This window comes from Tursiops truncatus, chromosome 3, assembly GCF_011762595.2.
Source record: "Tursiops truncatus isolate mTurTru1 chromosome 3, mTurTru1.mat.Y, whole genome shotgun sequence".
NCBI classification, from domain to species: Eukaryota; Metazoa; Chordata; class Mammalia; order Artiodactyla; family Delphinidae; genus Tursiops; species Tursiops truncatus.
The window spans coordinates 31,455,651-31,480,501 of record NC_047036.1 but is presented as its reverse complement, the minus strand read 5'-3'; the positions used below and the strand labels follow the sequence as shown (position 1 = coordinate 31,480,501).

General features: G+C 48.0%; 1 protein-coding gene across 2 annotated transcripts in view; it reads right to left on the bottom strand.

The window, feature by feature from the left end:
- Positions 1–689: 689 nt before the first annotated feature.
- Positions 690–24,851, bottom strand: part of EGFLAM (EGF like, fibronectin type III and laminin G domains) — a 170,377-nt gene continuing 146,215 nt past the window's right edge. For both annotated transcript variants that reach the window (XM_019930125.3, XM_073802068.1), the window contains 6 exons: positions 22,399–22,579; positions 14,160–14,238; positions 10,995–11,138; positions 4,312–4,395; positions 2,693–2,796; positions 690–1,877 (listed from right to left, as the gene is read on the bottom strand). In XM_019930125.3, the coding sequence (XP_019785684.1) occupies positions 1,723–1,877; positions 2,693–2,796; positions 4,312–4,395; positions 10,995–11,138; positions 14,160–14,238; positions 22,399–22,579 (747 nt within the window). In that variant the 3' untranslated portion in view covers positions 690–1,722. The remainder of the gene's footprint in view (positions 1,878–2,692; positions 2,797–4,311; positions 4,396–10,994; positions 11,139–14,159; positions 14,239–22,398; positions 22,580–24,851) is intronic.

Here is a 24,851-nt window from a genome sequence, read left to right as displayed (position 1 = left end):
GGAGTTGTGAAAGCAACTCCATTATATCTTGGGAAGCACTGACCCCGGATGTCTCCAAGGAAACGGTGTTGAGGTGAGGGTGACGGGGAGGTCACCTGTGGGTGACACCCACTCGCTACCACGTGGCTTTCTCCACTCCGCACTCACAGGTGATGTACGCAGGAGAGGAGGAATCGCTGTTGCTGTGAGCATTATTGCCCTGAGAGGAAGGATTCTGGTCATCGAAGGTTCCCAAAGACAGGAGGCGGAAGGGTGACGCTCAAGGCGAACGTCTCTAGTTTATTTATTCATTGTTTTAGAACCCTTAATGTGCCTAAAACTGTGCTTGGCACAAAGCTCGAAGCCTTCGCTGACCGCCTGCAAGCAAGAGCAGAGTCACGATGGGACTAATTACAGGCACTTGTGTGAGGTGGCTCGCATTTCCCACCTCTTTGGTGGTAGCATTCATCTCACCTGCCCTTGGCAAGTCCTGCCGTGGGGATCTGCCAGTGAGCCAGCTGTTTCCGGGGTCACCGCGTGGCACTGTGATGGCTCAGAAGGAAGCAGCCCCGCTGCTCTGGTTCTTGCCCAGATGCTCAGACCAGCCTGAGAAGCACTGACTGTATTCGTGTCCATTTCTAGACACCGCCTCGGGAGGGACCCGTAACCCCTCCACAGGTGAACGAACGACTAAATGAATGTGTTGTAGCCTTGTTCATCTTCTTTATTCAAGTTCACTACAGACACCCCCCCCACTTCGAACCAGAATGACAGTGACCCACCTCAGTAATACATGTGCCTTTCCATCTGCTGCTTCTGGAAGCTTCACAGTCACCTCCTTGAGTCATCATTTACCGAGAGAGAACAGTCAGCTCCACAAAGTGCCCACCCCAAGTTACCTACCCCGCTCTGCTGATGCCACAAAGGGCCCAGACAAGTCTCCTTTGGGAGAAAATTCTTAGTGAGTGTGCAAAGAATTCAGGGTTGTCCACCCAAACCTGCAAAAGTATACTGTGTGGACAATCTGTAGCTATAAAAATATACACATACAAAAGGACAGCTACAAAGGCATGGTGCCCCTTTTCTTAGATTTGCATTATAAAAAGTAAGGACTTCTCATTAAAGGTAAACTTCCAGGGTGCAGCTTTATAATTAGGATTCTATCTCGAGTCTCCCTTAATCCTTATTTTCATAGTCAGAGCACATTGAACAAGCCAGTGAGGAGGGGAAGGGGTTAATCCTAGTAATTCGTGGGCCAAAGTAGAGAAATTTGAGGTTCAAGGTCTTACGGTCATTCTGCTATCAGTAAGAGTGTCAAGAGTCAGGGGAGGAGAGAAGTATTTTAATACTGCCCTTTGGGTCTCTCTCTCTTTTTTTTTCCCTTCTTTCTTTTTTTTTTTTCTTACAAACTATGAATCACAACACAGTCATTGAGCTACAGCAGACAGCCTCGGAAATTCGCCGTGATGTGTGATCTCTGGCGGCCACTTACACATTCAATGGACGAAGTCCGATGCTTCCTACACAGAGCATTCCGTTGGGTTTGGCCCACAGAGTGTCAGCAGGAAAGGCCACCCAGGGACTCCTGTCTTGGTCCTAGTTTCCCATCAGGGTGTACTTGCTCCTTGATGAAAGGAAACACACCTGGTCCCCGTGCCTCTGTGTGTGGTGTCAGGCAAGGTGTTGGAGCCCCCGGGTTTCTCAGGATAGAAGGTTCTGTCCCTTGGGCAGAGCCAACTGGTGTTACTGGGCTCCACAAGTGTTGATGTTTTTCCCATCCACGGCGTCTTCCACGAGGGAAATGTGGTAATCGGTGGACAGGGTGAAATGAGAAATGCAGCCCACGAGGCCTCGCGTGTACTGCCTGTTAGTGTGCAGAGCAATTTCTTTCATTCCACCTGCCAGGAGGCCAAAGGAAGATGACGTGAGTCAAAGGGAAGGATGTCTCTTCAGTATGCCTGAGTGTCTGCTGACCAAGGCGTCCCTCAGCCGACAGGATAGGTGAGGCTGCGGTACCTAGAACTCAGGACATCGCAGCTGTCTAATTTATAATTAACCTTGAAGGAACAAGCTGACTTGGATCAATTTGATACACAATCAGAGCCTAGAAGTAGCCACCTCATAAGTGATTTCTGACCTAGTTGACCACTTAAAACCAAATAGTACCTGGTACATTTTGAAATGTCGTATAATGTCAACAAAATGTAGTATGTGTGGTGAGAGGTGATGTTATCTTAAACCAAGAGAAATACACTGATGTTGAATGCTTTCGATTAAGTTCACTTGTAGGAAATATCATACAGATAGAGGTATCTTTTCACGTTGATGTGTCAGCGTTAGTGGGCTCTAAGCTATGTACAAAAATACCACGCATTCTAACTCTGAGGGGGCCGGAAAGACAGATCCTCCTTCCTCAGGGAGAATTCAAGGAGCTATATTTAGCAGGCTCCTGTTCTATAAACAAGAAAAGCAGGGTTTTCCTGGTGGATCGGTCCACAGCACAAAATCATCTAAGTGCTTCCTGACCCCTCAGCCGTGAGTCAGAAGTTCAGAAAATGGAAGAATGGAATATCTGGAGAGCTTCCTGATTTCCAAGTATCTGACCGACCCAGTGAAGTACACAGCTTTGGGAAACCCCAGCATGACAAACGGAAGGCTAAAAAGAAAACGCACTGGCCTAATTTAGGTTTCCTCAAAGGTCAAGGTCACTTACCCACATACAGAGCTCCGTTGATGTTGAGCTGCCTCATCATGCCAGGTGACTTGCCTGTTCTGGCCCCGTAGTCGTCCACAGTTATCTTTCCTGATTGGCCATCCCTGTGAAAACCGCCACCATTTTTGGAGCTTCATTCAGTAATTCAATCATGCATTCATTTTAATACAAATGTATTACTGAAGTCCTTACTAAGCACCCAGCACTATACTAAATGATGGAGCTACCAAAATGAAACAAACAAAAACAAGCAAACAAAAAACCACCGACATTCCTAAGACAAACAAAAAATCCAATTGCCGGTGATCACACAGTGTCGCCACTCTATGGTGGAAGAATGGCCGCCGGGAGCTGTGGAATTCTACGGGAAGAGAACAGAAGCCCAGGGAAAGCTTCTGAAAAAAGACTCTGAGGTGCGTTTTGAAGGCTGGGTAGGTCAGGTGAAGGAGAAGGCTAATGCAGACAGGAAGTGGCAACGGCAATGAGAGAAGAGACGTGGGGGTTGGTACAGACTGAGCATAGAGAATTCTAGAGGTGGGAATAGAGCAGTAAAAGATGAAGCCAGAAGCAGACGGTGAAGGGCATAAGGAGCTTAGTTAGAATTTAGTCTGAAGGTGAGAGGGAACCAGAGAAGAACTTTAACAGGAGGAGTGGTGGTGACATGGTGACACGTGGTGAGTGTGGATGTGATTCTAAGCACAATGGGAAGCCAATGCAGTAGTCTTTGTAGAAGGTTACTCTTAGGGAGGATGAAGAATGGCTTTGAGGTTTCTAAAGGACCCAGAGAGTCACCCAAAAGTGACTCTGAGGACAGTGGAATGGAGGTGTTCATCTGTGGCAAGGGCTTTGCAGTTTTTTAAGGTGGTTTCCAAAAACCAGCCACACTTCTTCTCCTTCTCCCTCTTTTCTTCCTCTTTTTTTAACGAGCTCTTTATTGGTCTTTTAATGTTCCTTTTTTATAGCAATCACTTCTTGTTTCTTGGGTTAATAGCCTCTCCTACCTCACTGATGATATTCACGTTTTCATCATTTTTTTCATTCATAGTGTCTGTTTCCTCCAAGTTGCTCTGTTATATCTATTTGTTCTGATATCCATCTTTCATACTGGAAACTTTTTTCAAATGCCTAGTGATCCCCAACTGCCACACAGATAAGTGTTGAGCACCAAGAAGCAGACTGGAAGCACTGTGTGCTGGATGGCTTTTGTTGACTGTGGTGTGACCTGGCTCAGTCATTTCCTTGGGGGAATACCTGGATTTCCTATTCTTCTTACTGTGGGGTATAGACCTGGCTTCCAGCATTCTGGAATCTCCTCAAAGTCCACCTGCCCTGAAATCTTATCTCACTAGAGATCTCCGTGGAAGGCGAGGGCTTCTTCAAGTTTAGCCATCGAAGTTCTTTCTCTAGAAGATCTCTGCTGAGTGAAGATTTGGGAGTTCAGCCTCTCTGGCCCGCTAGTGTTAGTAAAGGGCACAGGTGGGAGTTGGTACCGAGATGACCTAACGACCCGGATCAAGGATACTTGGATGCCAGGCCAGGATGGGGAACAGGAAATGGGACTAAAGGGAATTGGAGAGTACATCCCGTCAGCTCTGTCTCCCACTGTGGCAGGTACTCACCGAACAGCCTTGACTCGGTGCCACCGACCGTCACTGAATGACCCGTTCACCGTGATGGATGCTACACCACTGCCCAGGTTATAGCTAAAGGCGTCGGAGAAGAACAAGACAGAGAACGGAATCAAACACTGATGTACACACCGACGGTCGTTCACAAATGATTCTCACTGTGAAAGTTCTTTGGAGCTCAGGATGTAGTTTCTTTAACACAACACAAAACAATGTTATAAAGACACTAGGTCCCCAGATTAGGCCATGAGTGACCCAAACTGGTTTTTTATTTTTAACTGTGGTAAAGTTTACAGCCTTAACCATTTTTAAGTGTGCAGTTCAGTGTTAAGTACATTCACATTGCTATGCAACCAATTCCAGAACTTTTTCATCTTGTAAAACTGAAACCCTCTATCCATTAAACAACTTGCCATTTCGCCCTCCCCCAGCCCTTGGCAACAACAATTCTTTCTGTTTCTATGAATTTGACTGCCCTAGGTACCTTGTATAAGTAGGGTCATACAGTGTTTGTCTCTTTGTAACTGGCTTTTTTCACTTAGCATAATGTCCTCAAGGTTGATTTATTTTAGGCTCTATGTACAGTATTAGAGTATAAGGAACAAAAGGGCTTTATCGTTTGTAATGTGTTGTATCAATACTAGGTTGAATAGTATCCCCCAAAATTAATGTCCACCCAGAATCTCAAAATGTGACCTTATTTGGAAACAAGGTCTTTGCATATGTAATTAGTTAAGAGGGGTTATACGGGGGTTATATGGGGTTAGGGAGGCCCTAAATCCAATATGACCGGTGTCCTTATAAAAAGCGGAGATTCTGACACAGAGACAAAGACATACGGAGAAGAACGCCACATGAAGATGGGACTGGAACATTGCATCTCTAAGCCAAGGAACACCAAGGATTGCCAGCAACCATCAGAACCCAGGGGACAGTCATAGAACAGACTCCCTCAGAGCTCCCAGGAAGAAGACACCCTGCCAGCAGCTCCAGGTTGAAATTCTAGCCTCCAGAACTGTGCGAGAATACATTTCTATTGCTTTAAGTCACCCAATTTGTGGTGAGTTATTATGGCAGTCCTCAGAAACTAATACATGTGTTTTTACTTTTCAAAAGACAAAACAGAGCGAAACATTGCAGAGCAAGCTGAGCCCCAAAGAATTTACGGGAAGTTGCCTAAAATCTCAGAGCTAACGTATAGGACTTGAACTTGGTGTCTTCCCTGCCCCCGACCCTGCCACATTTTACTCGGTAGCTTTCTATTTCCTATTTCAGTTGCCAGATACTGTGATACGCTAAGGGGATCAGAAGACATGCATATGTTGTTTACCAGAGAGAAATAACCCTCTTATTTCAGTGTTCATTCAATTATTCTAATTTAATTCAATACAACAAATATTTGGTGAGTGACGATTCTAGGCCGGGCACTGGGCCAGCTGCCTAGACCTCCCCTTGATAAAATAATAAAGCCTATGTAATCATGCTTTTGAAGGAAAATGTATTCCACCTGGACAACCCTCTCCTCATCTTGTAAGAGGACATGTCTCTCCTTTAGCTCGTTGGCCAAGACATAGGAATATTGAGAGGAAACCCGCATTAGTCACTGAGCTCTTGCATGCACTCAGTATAAGAAAGGAGCAAAAATAGAAAGCTTTGGCTTTCCCCAGGGAAGCACTATGGGTCCTTTCTTTAATACTGGAGCTCAAAGAAGTCACACAGCCCATCGACATTTAACCAAGAATAGAACTCGGGTGACTTGACAAACTCGGAGACAAAGATGTTGCTCTGACCCAGAAAACTCCACTGTTTTCTAATGAATTTTCCCACATCAAGTGTCTCCTTGTACGAAGCAGCCTGGAGGTGGAATTTTCAGATTTCATTATTTAGTGGCCAAATGCTTGTTGAAGAAATGAATGAGTATAAGGAAGGGCTGAGAGCTGGTTGGCAGAAATGTAGCTGAATTACTATGTGGGCTTTTATGAGAGGCAGAACGGGGTGATGGAAGGCGCCTAGACACTTGGATTAGATGAATCTGCCTCAATTCCCAGCCTCGCCAATTACTAGTTCTGTGATCTTGGGCAATTTGCTTCGTTTCTCTGAGCCTAAATTTTCTAATCTGTGAAATGGGGTAATAATACCTTCCCTGAAGGGTCTTAGGGAAGATTCAGTAAGGTAACATATGTAAAGAGCACAGCACAGAGTAGGAGCCAAGCAAATAAGCCCACTGCCCCAAATATACGCAGTACTTAATGCAGCTTGGATATAGCATCAAACAATACAACCTGGGGGAGCCAGCAATAGGAGAAAGTTGCCGCCAAGAGATAAACTCATCGAGCCTCTCCTGGAAGAGTAGTCATGTGTGAGAGTAAACCAACAGGCTGTAAATATGTAACCAGAACGTCCAGAAACACCCAGGTGTCAGAATCAAGGTGACTTGGGTATAGCTGCAGTGGCACTAGACTGGAATGTGATTGTAATCAAGTGAATGGAAACCTTTTCAGTTGTGTTCGGACGAAGGCCGGGCCTTCTTCTTCTGTTCTCCAGCCTGATAACACGCCTGTTCATGCAATGAGCCAGACTGCATTCAAGGGAGCAAACGCTGAACCCAGCAGACAGGAGTCCAGCCGTCACTGCAGGTGGTGGCGTGGCCCAGTTGGCACATCTCTGGCCTGACTCTCCAACCCCCCCCCAACTCTCTCTGATTTCAGACCCTCCGAATAACCTCCTGCTCCCCCAGACACCTGATACATCACCCTGGAACTTCTCTTTCTTTTAAATAATAAATGACCAAGATTAGTGGTTGCCTTCGTTGGGAGAGGGCATGAGGGAGCCTTCCTGGGTGTGGGTGGGGGAATGTTCTATACCTTGTTCTGGGTGGTGGTTACACGGGTGTTTACATGTTTAAAAATGTATTGAGCTGTACACCTAGTATTTTGCACTTTATGTAAATTATACCTCAATTTTTAAAAATTGAAGTATAGTTGAATTACAACGTTGCATTAGTTTCTGGTGTACAGTGAAGTGTACACCAGTCTACGTATATGCTTCTTCAGATCCTTTCCCATTATAGGCTATTACAGGATATTGAATATAGTTCCCTGTGCTATACAGTAGGACCTTGTTGTTCATTTTATATATAGAACTGTGTATCTGTTAATCCCAAACTCCTAATTTATCCCTCCCAACCCCCTTCCCCTTCGGTAACCATAAGTTTGTTTTCTATGTCTGTGAGTGTGTTTCTGTTTTGTAGGTAAGTTCATTCGCATCACGTTTTTTTTAGATTCCACATACGAGTGATATCGTATAATAGTTGTCTTTCTCTGACTCACTTCACTTAGTTATACCTCAATTTTTTCAAAAAGGTAAAAACATGTGAATGAACGAATAAATGAACAAATAAATGCACACCTGGTTTCTCTATCAACGTCCTGTGCATCCGGTTAGCGTGAATCGGTTAACCTGATCCAAGAGTACCTACTCAATTTGGTGCTCACGGAAGGCTAGGAGGCTGAGCACCAAGGCGGGCCACCAGGAAATGCCATCAGGTGGGGTCCTTATACTTAGGCCTCCTTTAAAGTATAGCACAGGGTACTCTGCTAATGTCAGACTGCTTTCCTTTCTCTGCTGCATGAAAATGTTATCAAGGTCACATGGAAAATTAGCGGGAAAGATCGCCCGTGAAGTGATATTCACACACCTGGCTTCATGCCCTAAACATAATCATAAAACAAAATGAAACGAAACAAACAGCAAAAACCACACTCATCGCTGAGCACGCTGATTCCCTTTCTTTTACTTCAGCTTGCACCAAAACCATACATAATTGTTTCGTTTAGAATTCCACTGTTTTTCCTTATTCTCTGGTTGAAGTGCTCTGAGCTCTAAATTAGCAAAAGGACAAGCATTTAGGTGAAGAAAGCTGAGATTATATTGTATTATCTTAGGTTTCCTACTGTTTGCTTTGGACCTGGATCAAACACCAAAACCTCAAAAATGGTTCATCTACCCAATCAACCAGTTCACTCTCTAGGTTCCACTGATGTAAGCTGCTTGAGGGCAGGGCCTTCTTCAGAATAATAACAACCATAAAAATAATAATAGCTACATTTTATTTAGTAGATATATCGGGCCAACTTCCTGACATATGTTAGCGATCGGAGTTTTTAGAACATAGAAAACACCCGATCAGGGATGATCATTATCACTAATAACTAGATATACCAGGCCCTGCACTAAGGCCTTTCTATGAATTAACTCATTCAGTCCTCATGACCAACCGTTTCCTTTTACGGAGGTCGGTAACTTGCAGGAGATCACGTGGCCGTGGGAATCCGGCACGTCTGACTCTGAAGCCCATGCTTGTGACCACTTCAGACCCTGTTTCTCAGGGCGTGGTGGTTCCTGATGGCTTCCAATGAGATTCTGGCGCTCAGCGGGATTTCCTCCACCAGCATCTCTGGGTGTGGGCCCAGGAATCCAGTAACCTCTAACATGAGCCCCGCAGCTGACTCTCTGTATGCTGACAGTTTCAAACCAGTGGCCACACTCTGATTCCTCTCTGTGCCCAGCCTCCCGCAGGGCTTCCATACATCTGTGTTGTTGGGTGAGTAATGTTGGGGGCAGTGGCTGCCCAGAGGCAGGAAACGCAGCAAAGCAGCCGCGCCGGGCCTGGGGCCCAGGGAAGAGTTCAGATGTCTGCCTGCCTCCGGTGGAGACTGAGTGCTGTGCCCTTTACGCAGAGCACAGCCAGAACTCCAGGCTAAAGAGGAAAACACGGGGCCTATTTCCAGAAACCTGAGAAAGAGATGGTAAGAAAAGAAATACATCGGGATGGCGTGGAGTTGTAAGAAGGGTGCCCGGGGGCCTGGGGGTCTGCCCAGGGCCGGGTGTGAGAGCCAGCGGGGGCTGTGAGGGGTCCCGAGCAGATCGAGCTTCCCCGTCCAGCTGGGTTTTCGCTGGCGGTTTAGGGGGAAGTTGGGCCTCCCACCCACGGCTGAGCTACTGTTTCAGTTCCTTTTTCTGGGCACAATCAAGTACTTGAGGCCTTGGCGAGGTTAACCACAGGAAAACCACAAGAAAATGGCTTTGCGGCAGCCAGCCTGAAACTGGGGTGTGAAGAGCTCAGCATTTGACCTCAGGGCCCGGGGGGAGGGGACGGAGATGGTGAGAACTGCTCTCTCCAGCTTTCAACCACACGTGGCACCCCAAAGTCCTCAACAACCATAGGGTCACATCGCTGAGCACACTCTGCTGGGTAGGGGCAAGCGTGCTGTTGGACAAGTGACATTTCCTTTCGAAATGCCTTTTATTCGAATTGCAAAGACATAGCATTCTACCCTGGCTGTCAGCAATCCCAGCGCATGACCCACTGAAGCCCCACAATTAAGCCTTCATCTTCTCTGCAGTTCCGCTCTCACTTTCGTCTATTTCAATTCCAATTAATTCCATATCATTTAATGAACACTCGTGCTAGTCACCAGAGGGGGGATTAAAGAAGGAAAAGCCAGAGAAATTCCTGTCCCCATGGAACAGATGGTGAGTAGGGGTTTCAAACCTTAGCAGGCGTCAGAATCACGTGGAGAAACAGTTAACAGATTGCTGGTTCCCACCTCTAGAATTTTTCTGGTTCAGTAGGTCAGGGGTGGAGCCTGAAAATTTGTATTTTTCATAAGTTCCCAGGAGATGCTGATGCTGCGGGTCCGGAGACCACAATTTGAGGATCACTGGTCTAAACGAGATATTTCTAACCTCAAGTGAGGCTGTACCATCACAATCTGTAGAGAAGCTTTTTCATAGTACACAGCTGGCGCCTGCCCCTCGGGAATCCCGCTAGCACCCAGCTGCCACCCAGCTTCTGGTGGCGAGAAGTCATCCAGGTAATCCTTTAGCTACTTCATAGGAACCCACTTGACAAATCTGAGAGCAGTCTAAACCGACGTAAAAGATGTTAGAACTTCTGGAACTGGCTCATCCGTTATCACCCAAGAAGCACTTTTAAAAATCCAAATGTTGGGTTGCCCTATGGAGATATGAATCTGTGCTTTGTTCTTTGCAGTGGGAGATCGGACAAAGCAGGCATTCTCCTTCCCAAGGCTCCAGAGTGAATAGGGAGCAGAGTCAGAATATAAAGAAAGGTCTCTAGACTGAATCTTCAGATCTTCCTGAGCTGGAGAGCGCTGGGCCGAATGCCCGAGTCCGTGCTTGGCAGGATCAACGTCCTCTTCCGACTACTTCCTAATTTGTAAGTGGGGAGTATATGGCAGGAACATACTAGAACAGGAGTCGCAAAACTTTCCTCTGGAGGGCCAGATAATAAATATTTCAGGCTTTGCCATACAGTCCCTATTGAACCTACTCAAGCGTATCACTGTCTCATGAAAGCAGTCGCTGACAATACGTAAATGAATGAGGGTGGCAGCATTCCGATAAAACTTCATTTACAAAAATGGGTGGCGTGCCAGATTTGGCCGTCAGGCCATAGCTGACCAACTGCTGCTCTAGGGATGGATATTGGAAAGAAAGACCAGGAGCCTCAAATTAACTCGGAGCTGCAGGCAGCTGTTCATTCTAGCAGACTGCGCTCTGGCTCCCCCTGCAACCCTCTGTTCGGCGTGATCTGTACCGTCTGAGAAAAATTGCAAGGTGATGTAGAAAGCAGCTGGAGTAGGGGTTACCTGAACACCAGGGCTCCGTCCCGAAGGCCCAAGGAAATGAAGTCACTGTTGGGTCTCATGGGGCTGTCTCCCCTCCACATCAACAGGCCGTCTTTGGCAGTTGTCTTAAACCTCATGAATACATTTGATCTGGATCCTGACACCCTGGAGGAAATACACAAATAATGACATCAGATCAACCAGTCTCCACCAACATTCATTCCTGAGGAATCCCAGATTCCTCTGCCAATTATGAGGATAATCTGACATTTCTGACTCTTGCTACCAGGAGATTAGAAAAGGCATCACCACCACAGGTCATGCCATGGGTCTAAAGGTCTGACCTCCTCATTCTGCACTTTGGAGTCTGTCTCTCTCCCCAGGTGTGGTCAAATGCCACAAGAGAGCATTTGATGAGTCACAGATCAGCCAGACTGTGGCCAAGGCCATGGTCCCAGCCTGCACCCCCAACACACACCTCAAGTCTTCCCTCTTTCCTGTCCTACCACTCACGGGTCCTTGGGAAAGTGCCCCTATTCCTCAAAAGGAAGTGGTTTCCTTAATTACCAAGAGGTTCAAGCTGGCAGCTGCTCTGGGCTATGATCGTGGCTGTGGATGGCTATCTCTGGAGGTGACATCCTTGAGGGCAGAGGAGGAATGACTGGACAAGGGGCAGAGTGTCAGACAAGGAAGGTGCCTTGTCTGGAAAGAAGGTGATGGGATAATGGTCTCGAGGGGTGTTGGGGCAAAAACAGGGTGGAGAGGAACAGGAAGATGAGAGGAAGGAAGGGGTGGTCAGGAAGGTCAGGTCCCGGCCCTACAGCTTTGGCTGGGAATAGGCTCACGTGATTCTGTGTCCCTATCAGTTCTGGGATGTTCTTAACAATTCTTGGGAAGAGACTAGTTCACAGATCCAGTTTCCCTAGAAAGTGACCAGTGTTTCATCTGCAATAGGAAGAAAAGCAACCATGAGGTCCTTAAATAAAAGGTGAGATGAGAGTAAACATAATTTAATATTGCTCCTAAGATGGCACTACTGGAAAAAGCTCTTTATCCATTTTCCTGTCACGTGCACCATCCCTCTGTCTCACGATCACGGCCTGGAGTGCAGAGTGCATTCAGTAGTGAACAGTGGAGGGGACTTCTGTCTAAGTCTTCCCAGAGCCTGAGCCAGACAGGAGGAGATCAAGTTTGCCCTCCCCAGGCAGGGTCTCAGAGTGGTGGGCGAGGAGCAGGGTCCATGATACTGACTGCTTCACCAGGCCAGGTGCAGAGCAATCCAGCCCCGGGCTGTTCCCTAGAGAGCTGCTTTCCCCGTCTTCTGTTCAAGTTTCCTTCTTTCCCTCACTTGCCTTGGAAACATTGATTGGTACAAGCCAATCACGATGGTTCCATTTCTCTTGCAGTGACTGGTTTAGGGGTGGGCATGTGACCCACCGTTGTCCAATGAGACAGAGGAAATTTATCAGGAGGATTCTAGAAAAGACTCCTTTCCTTTTTAATAGAGTCACATGAAAATAAAAAGTTTTTTTTACTTGCATGGGATATTGCCATGATTTACAGCCATTTAATGAGCATTTATGAACAACTATCTTATAACCACAAAGGGTATAACCATTGGAAAATAAGATGAGGATAACAAGGCAGGAAAATGGGTCTTTGAATAATACCGTTGATTATCTGAATTAATCAACTCAGGATCCATTCTAAGTCTGGACAGCTTGTTATGTGACATAATAAATACCCTCCACATTTAAGACATGTTGAGCTGAGTTTCCTGTTACTTGCAGCCGAAGGCATCTAACTGAAGCAGACCCTGAGCTTGACTTTTACCTGCAGCTTCACACACATGCACACGTACATGCACCTACCTATATGCACACAGGTGCCACTGGGCTTTCTGCTTTGGGGCACTGCACCTCCTCCTTTCACCAAACCCCTCTGCTCCCAACCACCCAGTGCCTCTCACTAAGCACCAGGGGGCTAGAAACTTGGGCCTTGTTCACACGCTCCCAGTTTCTGGGGACTGAACACCCTTCCATCTCTGGGGAGAAAGGGCTGAAGAAAGAAGAGGGTTTCTTGGCTGGGAATCTATTTTGCCTAAGGCCCATGCAAGACAACCTTGATAAACACAACATAAGAGTAGAGAAACAAAGCCCTGTCTGTCTGGTGTGTGTTCAGAGTCACCAGGGACATCCAGTGCCCTAGGAAAATGTCTCTCAACCTCTTTTGTTCCTCGAAAAGCCACCAAGTTCCACCCTAAGAACTGCATGCCTTTGGCTTAAAGCATTGCCTTAGTCTGTGAAGATGTGATCAACCTGAAGAGGATGGGAACATTCTAGAATGATTGTGCTGGTGGTAGGGTGAGGGATGGCACTCTCTAAACTACAAAGAGCTAGGGGGGAAGGAAAAGAAAGAGAAAAGGGTAAACTGAAAGCGTCAAAGCCAAGCTTCACTAGATCGAAGACTTTGCCTAGAGCCAGTCTTTCCCATGTCGTACAAAATAGGCTATTCCAGACCAGGAGCTTGGAGCCCGGAGCGGGCTGGAGCATCTGCCACCAGCGATTAAAAGCCACAGCTGTGACTCAGGCATCTCCTTAGATCATGCTCTTGTATCCACGTGAAGAGAGCTGAGGAGCCCCCCACCGAACTGGAAAGAGCCTGAAGAGGACAGTGGACCTCGTCGATGGAGACGCAAAGTAGGACACGGACCTGGGGCTGTTGTCTGGTTGTCTGTTGTCTGCCCCAGAACCCTTCCTCGGCTGGCTTCTTCAGACCATGGCCACAGAGCAGCATCACGCTGACTGCCCTGCTGGGGAATCGGACTCATATAACCCTGGCTTCGGGAGCATCAAGTTCTCACTGCCTCTCAAAGCCTGAATATTGGAAATCCCGGGGCCGGGCACGTCCCTTTCTCTGGGAAACGTCCCTTGGACCAGAAAGGCTTTGGGTTGTTTGTCATGGGCTTGTTTCAAAGGTTGCATTTTTGAGTTTGTTTTTTGTGTTGTTTTTGTTCTAGTTTCTATGTTTATTTTGTATGTTTTTTCCCCTCTGGGACTATGGCTAAATTCTCGTGCCTTTCTGGAGAACTATCTTCTGGCACGGAAGATAAGGAAAAGCTCTGGGAAAGATATTGAGAAATTGACCGACCAGGAGATAAGGAAGGTGCCTGTGGAAGCTTCTTACCTCTTGAGGATATCCGGATGGTCATATGTCAGGTAACTGCGGCCGATAAACTGAGGGATCTCAATGGCTTCTGTGATGGCTGAGACAGAACAGAAAATGGAGGTTACATGCTACATGGCTCTCTTGACCCCTACACTCCACCACGTGGCGGGAAAATACAAAGAAAGCCAGTTCCTGGAAGCAGGACATTTATCAACTTGGCGGCCCCTTCCTCTTGGCTGTACAGGCACTTGGCCTGGTTTGGGACTGCCCGGCCTGATGGCCTGTAATTGGCATCTCCCTGCTGTCCCCTCTCTGGGGCTGGCGTCACTCCTATCGGTCTCAGCACTGCCGAGAAGGCCTTGTAATATGCCAAAACTTGAACTGTGCCCAATTATTCTTGGAAGCCAAAGGGCAGGTCTTGGGCCATGCGAGGAGCAGCTGGGGATAACCCTGTTCTCCAAGGGAGGCAGAGAAAACAATCCCCCCAACAAAACCCACCAGGATTTCTCTAGCTGAAGCCAATCTGGTCCAGAGCCCTTTCAGCCATGACCTCAGACACTGGTGAAGCAGAGGGGATGAGGCTTTGACAATTGTTTGCAAATCACCTTCCGGTGTTGTATTTCACAAGATTTTCACCACAATCACAGGAAGGAGCGGGGGTGGGGGTGGGGGGATGGGAGGGTTTGATTGTTCCCATTTTTATATTTTTACTTTATCATTATTATTTTTTGCGGTACGCGGGCCTCTCACTGCTGTGGCCTCTCCTGTTGCGGAGCACAGGCTCCGGATGTGCAGGCTCAGCGGCCATGGCTCACGGGCCCAGCCGCTCTGCGGCATGTGGGATCTTCCCGGACCGGGGCACGAACCCGTGTCCCCTGCATCGGCAGGCGGACTCTCAACCACTGCGCCACCAGGGAAACAACCCATTTTTATAGACTAGGAAATTGAGGCATAAAATCATCAAGGATTTGCCCAAGATCATACAGCTAAGAAAACAATAGACCATGAGCCAGACCGACTCTCCCCAGTTCTGGCCCTGAGCCCGCTTTTTATTTTTCAATATTTTAGAGGCGTGTTTCCTTCCTCCCAACTTCTCATCTTTGTGTTCTTGAGGAATCTCCTTCTTCCATACAGTCAGTAAAAGAATAGGCTAAGGAGTTGTGTTTGGTGTCACAAATTAGGGATAATTTAGGGCATTTCTTCTAAAGAGATTATAGCAATATCTCTCTTCTCTTTAGAAAGGCACAAATGGCAGTTTAAATAAATTAAGGTAGAGTGAATCTCATGTTTAAAGAAATGTGCAAAACGAGAGAGAATAAGCCAGCTTATAAAACGAGTTCTAGTTTCACAAAAATATGCTGTTGGTACAAAGACATTGAACTAAGGACTCTATACCCAAGGGAGAAAACGTACAATTATTGACACTACAAATGACAGGAGAGTTTAAACTCAACTTCTAAACATTAAAAGAAAGAAGGAAGGAGGGAAGGAAGGAAGGAAGGAAAGCAAAACACAAAACCCAATGACGTTGGGCCCCCAAATATAGGTTCCTATGTTAGCAGGTCACCACAGCATGCTCCCATTCTCTTCATAAAAAAATAAAGGAACGAAGGAAAGGAGGAAGGGAGAGAGAAAGAAAACAAGAAATGCAGAACAGAAGTAAAAAATGTTAAAGACAGTTTCTGAGGTAACTAAGAAATTGCTTCACTGTCCTCTGAGGCAGCATAGCCCAAGACAAGGGCCTGCTGACCGGAGCACCTTTTAGAGACTGGAGTGAACAGCTCTTGCATCTTAAATTCTGGGCTGTACCACAGGCCTATCTTCCTGTGCTTAAAGCGAGTAGGAGGAAGAAGGAAGAAAAGGAAGTCGAGAGAAGGAAAAAGATGCAAAATGACATGAGCAGAAAGATGGTGGGAAGAGGGAAGAAGAAGGGGAAAGTAGACGCCAGAAGAAGAGAAAAGAAAACCGTGGAGAAGGTGTAAAAATGGGTGGCAGCCCCGGGCAGGGGAAGGAGAGGGGGATGGGAAAGGTGAGGCTGGGAGAGACACCCAGAGGAGCAGAAATAGAAAGGAGAGGGCCAGAAGGGGGGATGAGAAGTAAGAGTGCGGAAATGCAGGAGGGCAGGAGAGCTCTTAGCTGGGCTGGCAGGCCCCGGACTGCAGGCTGCTAGTGCTGAGACAGGAGGAGAGACTATCCCACCCAGAGCTGAACATCAGCCCGGCGCCCCTGCTGGGTTAGGCTGAGCCTCAGGCAGGGCCTGTCCCCGCTGTTGGGTCTGTGGCCAATAGTCCTCATTCCCCTGGACTCCTTGAAATGCTCAGGGCACGCTCTGCACCTGGACCCTCAAAGGGGTGTTGTAGGACCCCCGTCCAGGTGCCTGCTAAGCCCCCCAGCTCAGGAGCTCAGGGCTTCCCGAGGTCCAGCTGGGGGACAAGTGTGTTCCCAGGGCCGGCGATTTTGGAGGGAGGATGCCCACCACCCTGGGAGGTGTGTCCCCCTCATTACCTCTGCAGGTGGTTGGCCTGCACTGTGCCCGCAGCCTGCCTTGGCATGAGCCCAGGGCACTGTCACAGCTTCTCAGGGCACTGTACACAGGACTCACTGTACTTACTATTGAGGCAGTAGTTCCCACACTCTGCCAGGTGCCAGCATGAAACAGAACAGGGAAGGTCAGAATCTCACAGTCATTGTAAAATCCCAATTACTTTGGTTGCAGATTTCTGGGAACCAGCCTTGCTGCCCTCGTGCAGCCCTGCAGGAATTCACATTCCTCTTACGGAATGTGAATCTGATGCCCAACAGGAACCACTGGAAATCTGCATGGTGAGCACCAAGTCACCCAACACACCTCCCCAGTCCCAGCTCACGAGTGGAGGCACAGGTGGTGGTGGACCAAGAAGATGTATGTAAGAAATTGTCTGACACTCTGAGGCTCCCCTGAGCTTGTGCTGACAGTCCCCATTTAATCTAAACCTGGAGAAATTCCTTGTTAAAGTTACTTACCTTGTCAATGACCATTTATTTTCTTGTTTCCAGGCTATGTGTGAAAAAGGCATGATAAGCCAGCCAGCTGCCTCTTTTTTCTCTCCGTAGTGGAAACTATCACCCTCATTCCCACCCCACCCCCTTTGCAATGTTCCAGAGCCCTGGTGACGTGGGGATTAACAAAGAGCAGGGGAACGCTCTAGAAATGACACCGCGGAATACAAAAATGGTGAAAATACACTCAGTGTCGTCAGCGTATGTGGATAAATATTAACTCCGTCCTACAACATTACAGCTAGAAGTGACCATCTAGCCCTTTCTGGCCCTTTGTGGTTTGTTTAAATACTGTCAGCAAAACTATATTTGGCCCTAACCCTTTATATCTAATTTCTTCTACATTGTCTTTTTCTCTGTGGCAAAGGCACTCGTCGAAAAGTGTTTCTGGTGCTTCCTCACATGTAGACCTAAAAGCTCGTGCCCTCTGGTGACACAGATAATACCCCCAATGAATAGCCTGCAAGCTAGGCAAAGCATTTTCCACTGCAGGGACTTGAAATTCCCAATGGACCATATGACGAGTTAAGGGGAGCTTGCTGGCTCCTTCATAGTCCCAGGACCAGTGAAGGAAGGACCTGGGGTGTAGTAGTAACCTAGCTTTCTCAGCAGCCAGGACTCCTCTCAACAAACAACCCCCTGAGAGATGGCCATCCAGCCCCAGGGAACACCTTCCACAAAGGGTAGCTCTCTCGCCCATAGGGCAGCACCCTCCACTGCTGGACAGCTCTACTTGGAGCAGATGTCTCGGTTCCATGAAACTGACTCTGCAGCCGTAAAGTAAAGAACAGCAAAAAAATGTTTTTCAACACTACCAGTCTTCAGCTATCTAAACATGAACATCTAGGTTGAACACCCCCCCAAATTTTCCATTGTTTATGATACACCATCAAAAGAAAACAAATTCCCTGTAGTATGCACAATTTCTATGTTTTATTTACTTGTGATTTGCATACTGAGTTTTCTTAAATTATAGCCCATACTTAATGATGTTATGTGTTTTACGCACTGGGACCCCTCTCCCCGGCCAAAAGAATCACCCAAATCACACCCAGCAATACGATGTGAATTCACTAGACACAACATAAAATGTCCAGAATGTGGGAGATCAGTATGGACCAGGCAGGTTCCCATCTCTGAGGACTGCGCATCCCTGACAAATGTGTGACCTAAACCATTAGCTTTTGGTGTCGGGAGTGAGTGTAGAGCAGCTTCAGCTGCTACAGAGAAACAACCCCATCTAGTGGCCTACAGGGTCCTGCATGGTCTGAGCCCAAACTCGAATGCAGGGAAGGGAAAGGAGGACCCGGCTCATGGCCTGTCTGCTACAGGCTGCAGGAACCCCAGGATGAAACAGCTGCATCCTGCACCCCTGTCTTGGACACGCAGAACATAGCAAATGCTCTGAAAGGTCCCACAGAAGAGACAGTGGTTTGTTCACCCAGGATTACCCAGATTTATTTGACCCCAGAAGCCCCCTCCCATTTTGTGCCTATGAATGTATGCTGTCTGTGTGAGAGCAAAACAGCCATCAGTATTCCTTGGAGCTTAAACTTTTACACATGCTTCGTGGAACTCTGCTTTAACTCGTTAGTAACTTAAATACAAGAGCCCTAAGGGACTGGGACACAGGTGGGTAAATGTGGATGAGAGCAGAGAGAAAGAAGACAGAAATCTCTAAGGATGGCGAGTATCTTTTTGAGGAGGGCGGCTTTTTTTTTTTTTTTTTTTTTTGCGGTACGCGGGCCTCTTACTGTTGTGGCCTCTCCCGTTGAGGAGCACAGGCTCCGGACGCGCAGGCTCAGCGGCCATGGCTCACGGGCCCAGCCGTTCCGCGGCACGTGGGATCTTCCCGAACCGGGGCACGAACCCGTGTCCCCTGCATCGGCAGGCGGACTCTCAACCACTGCGCCACCAGGGAAGCCCAGAGGGCGGATTTTTGACACCCCTCTGGTGAGGTGAGAAAAGGGCATCGGTACTGGGGTACAGCATGGGGTGCTGAAGTTTGAGGTGGAAGAAGGCACCTAAGAGTGACAGCCCCCAAATGGAAGGTGAGGGGACCACCAAGCCCTGTGGGTTTTGCTGGCACCTGGAGTCGCGGCTGGGAGTTGGAAGACCCTCTGGATCCTCCTGCCCCGGTTGGGGACAGAGAGGCTCACTTTTCTGCATTTCAGTGGGAGCCCGGTACCCACCTCCATCTGGGCTCAGGCTCTGCTCCTGCCTCTGATTTTGCCAGAGACAAAGGGCAGGATGGGTGTCCCAAAACACCGTCAATGTTCTGATGGTCTGGGAGCCTGGACCGCTCCAGGATTTGTCTGAGTTTCTGGCCCCAGCCTGTCTGCACCACCAAGAGGTGAGAACAAGTTTCCAATCTCCTGACTAGGGTCCCAGTGGAATTCGCCTCTGAGGAGGGTAGAAAGAACCAGACTCACTGAGGATCCCAGAAGCTAATTTCCTGACGGAGAAGGTACGCCTTGGTATGGACTGGGGGAGGCCTGGCGCTGGGGATTTCTACAACATGCTGCCCACTGTAAAAGGGCTGGTTTAACTTCTGTGGGGAGTGCTAGGAAAGGTTCGTGCTTTTGAAGCATGATCTGTTAATCAGGGAGGGAAACAACCCTTAAATATATGAGGCTAAGAATCACCTTGCTAGGGCTTCCCTGGTGGCGCAGTGGTTGAGAGTCCGCCTGCCGACGCAGGGGACACGGGTTCGTGCCCTGGTCCGGGAAGATCCCACGTGCCGCGGAGCGGCTGGGCCCGTGAGCCCTGGCCGCTGAGCCTGCGCGTCCGGAGCCTGTGCTCCGCAACGGGAGAGGCCACAACAGTAAGAGGCCCGCGTACCGCAAAAAAAAAAAAAAAAAAAAAGAATCACCTTGCTGGATCAGACAGGATCCTCTTTGACAACCAAGGATGGCTTCTAACCATTCTTTGTTTTTCTCATGAAGAATATACCCCAACTTTTAGACCGTTCTCCTGCATCTCTGTGGAACCAGCTCGCCTCCCTTTATTTCCAATCCTTACTCAGGACTAGAGGCTCACCTCAAAAGTCTGTTTGGTAACTGTGCACCTCTGAGAGCCTGCTGGGGCCTGGAAAAATTGTCCTTAACAGTCCTAACCTGCACCCAGAGTCCCATTAATCCTCTCAAGCCATATAACAGGAGAAGTTATGTGACACAGGCCACACCTCCTATATACGAATCTTCTTAGGATTCGCAACAGTTGCCATTTTGCCAGAAACATCATCTTTATTTCAAAGCACAAGGAAATACTGACATAACACAAGGACAGCTGATGTTCTGCCTGGATTTTAATCTTGGCTCTAGCCTAGGATGTTGAAGAAAAAGAGCCCTGAAAGCCCCCCAGAACCCCCCTGCCACTGTCCATCCCCTTGGATCTCGTCAGGAGGCCCAGGCCCTCAGCCATCTGAGTCTTCATCCCGGGGAGATTTATTTCTCATTGAACCCGAGCCTGTAGTTACAAAGCTATACACGCGAGCACTTTATATCTGTACGGCTCATGTTCTGTAACAGGAAAGGAGGGTTAACACGATCACAAATTATCCTCTCCTTCCTCCTTTAATTCCCAGAGCTAAATGTTCACTTAAGCTTGGACTTTATATATTGACCATTAGTGTCAGCATTTAAGGCAGGAGCAAGCTTGAAGTTGCCTGCAGTGAAATTGAAGACCTAGGAGATTCAAATGCTGATGTGTGACATCCAGATCCGGTTTTCTGAGTGAACGGGCCACTCGAGCTGAACCTCTTCAAGTACCTGCTATTAGCTAAACAGTGATGTGCTTCTTAGAATTACAATCAGGCTCATTCACAAATGTTCCTCTTCTCTGGGGGTGCGTCACCAAGGTGAGCTATGTTAATAAATAGATTTCATATGATTTGCCATGCAGGTTTCAAAATTCATTTCACTGTACTACTAATTAGTCTTCCAGCTGGAAAACGGGCACCTTTCATATTTTCCAAGACTGCTGCAAAACAACCTCTCCTAGCACTCCATGTCCCGAAATAGCCACCTGTTTTCCTCTAAGCCCCACTTCTAATAAAAATCAGGAACCTGGAAATAAATAGGAAAGAGAAAGAGCACGTTCCTTCGCTTAGGATGGCCGCCTTCTTTCCTTCAGACCTGTCTACCTTTTCTAATTAGTTCCCAGACAGGTGAAGTCACCTGGCATTCTAACAAGAAGGCCCACGTGGCCCGACATGACACAGCTGCACAACGCAGCCCTCCTCTGGACCCGCCGTGGCCTCCGCCTCCTTGAGCTGGTGTGGAAAGCTCAGGCCAGCAGGGCCTGTGGTCTGGGACCTGCTCTGATTTCACACAAGGGCAGGTTGAAAGCTGAGCGGCTCACAGCACTTGCTGGTGCATTTTATTTTTCTCACCAAGAATAATAACGTTTAATATCGGTTGAGTACTTACCAGGCATTCTTCTAAGGAATGTGCGCTGCCTCGTTTAACCTACGCTACAATTCTCTGTGTTAGACAACATTGCTCTATTATTCCCATTTTTACAAATGAGGAAACGGAGGTACAGAGGAAACACATACAGCATGGAAAATAGTCTACAGAAGGTTATTCATATTTTTGTTTGGAGCAACGAACGTACAATTCAGATTTTGCCATACTTGGCAAGATGTCTCAGATTTCTCCTGGCCGCATTCACAGGTAGGAGTCAAAAATAGTTAGTCAAGATCTTTATCAGTCTATAAAGCCCAGGCATCCACCTGTCAGGATAGGCTCTGGGAGTGGCTCAGATGGAGGAGTCCTGGAAACCTCCCTTACCCATATTATGAGTTAAACTCTTTCTTTTTCATTTGGCTGCCTGACCAGGGATCGAACCCGGGCCCCGGAGGTGACAGCGCTGAGTCCTAACCACTGGACCAACAGGGAATTCCCTATGAGTTAACCTTTTGATTGCTAGACCATGAGGGGATTCTCAGGGAAGGGAGCCATGGTAGGTTGGGGGAAGGGGGGGGAAACTATTTACTTACTGTTTACAGAACTGTTTCAGCATTTTAATTCTTATTAAATAATTACAGTAGTTTATATATAATTCATCATGTAATATGCTATCGACATCATTGATAAAAATAATTGGTATGGCTGTCCCGGGGTTATCAACTGGCCCCCCAAATGGTCTGTCCATTCCCTCTGCTCCCAGAAGCAGCACCTGAGTCCCCTCTCCCCCTACCCTCCCCGTGGTGTACCTTTCTGGCAGTGCAGCCCCTCAAAGCCCAAGGGGCAGTCACACTCATAGCCCTCCTTCCTGGGCCGGCAGCTGCCCCCGTGGGCGCAGGGGGCTCCCACGCAGGGGTGGGCTGCATTCTCCACGTTCACGCCCCACGTGAAGTCATGCTTCACGTGGATGGTCCGGTCATTCAGGATGATCTTAGGAAAGAAAATGTAAAGAAATTCAGGAATTCAGAAAACGTCTTTTCGGTCTTCTACAGCTTTCCTCAGCTAATGTGAACTGTGCCTAGTGAGGGAGCTTTAAACAAAAGAGAGAAAGTCCGGTTGCTGCTTCTATAGTCTTGTAAGCGACACAGGAACTGAAGTGATGACATCTGGTGTTTGGGACACTCTGCATCGCTTATAAGACTATACACGCAGCTTCCTCTGTCTCTGGAAGACCTGGCTATTCAGTGAGGCCGTAAAGAAGTCCCAATAACCACAAAATTAGGGTTCTAATTCTACATGTTAGAATCACCCGAGGTGGAGGCGGGGAGGGTTAAGAAATATACTCATGCCCAAGCCCCCCCAGATCGAGTGAACTAGAATCTCTGTGGGTGAAATGGAGTCATCGGTAACTTTAAAAAGCTTCCCAGGTGATTCTAAGGTGCGGCCAAGGTTGAGAGATGCTGCTAGTAAAGCGGAGTAAGGAAGAACACAACACAAAATGCTACACAGGCAGGAATCCAAGGGCGGGTGATCGTGTCTGGAGGTGGTGGAATTGTACTGCTGTGTCGTCCTGGCCAGAGTTCTCTGCCGCTTCTTCCGGCTCCACCATCTCGGCCCCGCAGTTGCCCCCCCCCCCCTCCTGCTTCCTCCCTCCCCTGACACTCTGGAATCCCCTTCCTGTTCACATCCTCTTCCCTGGAGTGAAACTCAGGTCACATTCTTAGCACCGCTGTGCATATTCACCGGACGAGACCGCTCTTTGCTCTCACCCTTTTCCCCTGCAATGGGGCTTTGGTGAAACTGATGAATTATAGGGTGAGGTTACTGGTCTCCCCAGACACAAATAAACGGAGTGTGCCTTGGCCCTGAGCTGTTGGTATTTCAAAGTCTCACAGGCTTTGCTGAACTCAGAGACAGAGAGAACACATCCCAGTGGAAGGTCCACCACGCAGGGGGTCCTAAGAGATTAGCAATGGCACTTTCAGCCACTAATCCATGTTTCCACAGGTTTGCCTATTTGTTAGAGAGTGTCAGGAGAGCTGGGAGAAAACTTTTCCCTAGCCCTGAATCTCAGAAGCTGCCGGACAAGAGCCAGAATCTTTCCGCAGTCTCCTCTTCTTGCTGAGAATGCAGGACGTGAACAAGCCACGAATGGCGCGGCCCACTGCAGGGTAAGGCAGAGCCGATGACTGGGTCACTGGGAGGGGAGGAGGGCCTTTCCAGGAAGTAAGGAGGAAAGGCTTGTGTGTGCTGCGTGAAGAAGGGGGCAAAACCTGACACAGTAGGAAGGAAGGTGAAGCCTCTTAGCAACTCAGCCCGCTTCCTAATTTCAAACCCGTGATTACACACATGGCCGATGGGGGCCATGTCCCCGCCCCCATTCCTGGAGGGACAACGGTCCGAACTGAGGTGTCACTGATATCACAGTTCAGCAACAAAGGGAAGCACACCAGAGAGAGGAAATATTGACTGGGCCCCTTTTCTGGGCCCTACACTGGGATACAGAGTACAGAGCCCCAGGGGCCCTTCCCAGAGTCCAGATGTGCAAATTGTGAGAGGACCCTCCTCTCTCACTGTCCCTCCATCATCTTAGCCTCTCCTTGTTTTGCTGCAGGTCTGAAAGGGATCAGTAGCCCCCATTCCTCCAGTGGTTGCTAAAGAGAAACAGGATACTGCTAACATCCAGGAACCGGATGTGCTTTTCTTCAAATTCTTTTCCCCCAGTGCTTGGTGGTGCTGGAAATCTGGGTTGGTGGGTCAACCTGCATATCTGTTGCAGACAGGACATAATCTCACGACTGGAGGGATCATGGACAGCCCCAAGAGAAGGAATAAGAGACAGATATGAATGGGGTCAGCATCCTGTCTCTTTTACTAGCTGAGTGGATTTTTTCCAGACCTTCTATGGAAGGACTCTAATCTGTGCTCAAGAATATGGTTACATGATTGATGAACAACTGTTAAATCATGGTGGTGGGGATGGAAGTGGAGGCGGCAAAAACAAGTGGGTCTTGCCTTAAGCAGAAAGCAAAGTGACCCCAAAGAGAAGCAGGAGTCCCTATGAGACTCCATCCTCTTCCTTCCCTTTTGTAGAAGTGTCTATAGCGACCCGGTGCCAGGTACCTCCCTCAACAATCCCAGGATATTTTAGTGGATGTGTCGTACAAATTCATCTTCACTGAGTTGCATTCATGGGATGTCTGCTGGATATAGCTAGGAGCAGACGTTATAAGAAAGCGGGGTTGCAAAGGTATGCTCTGAG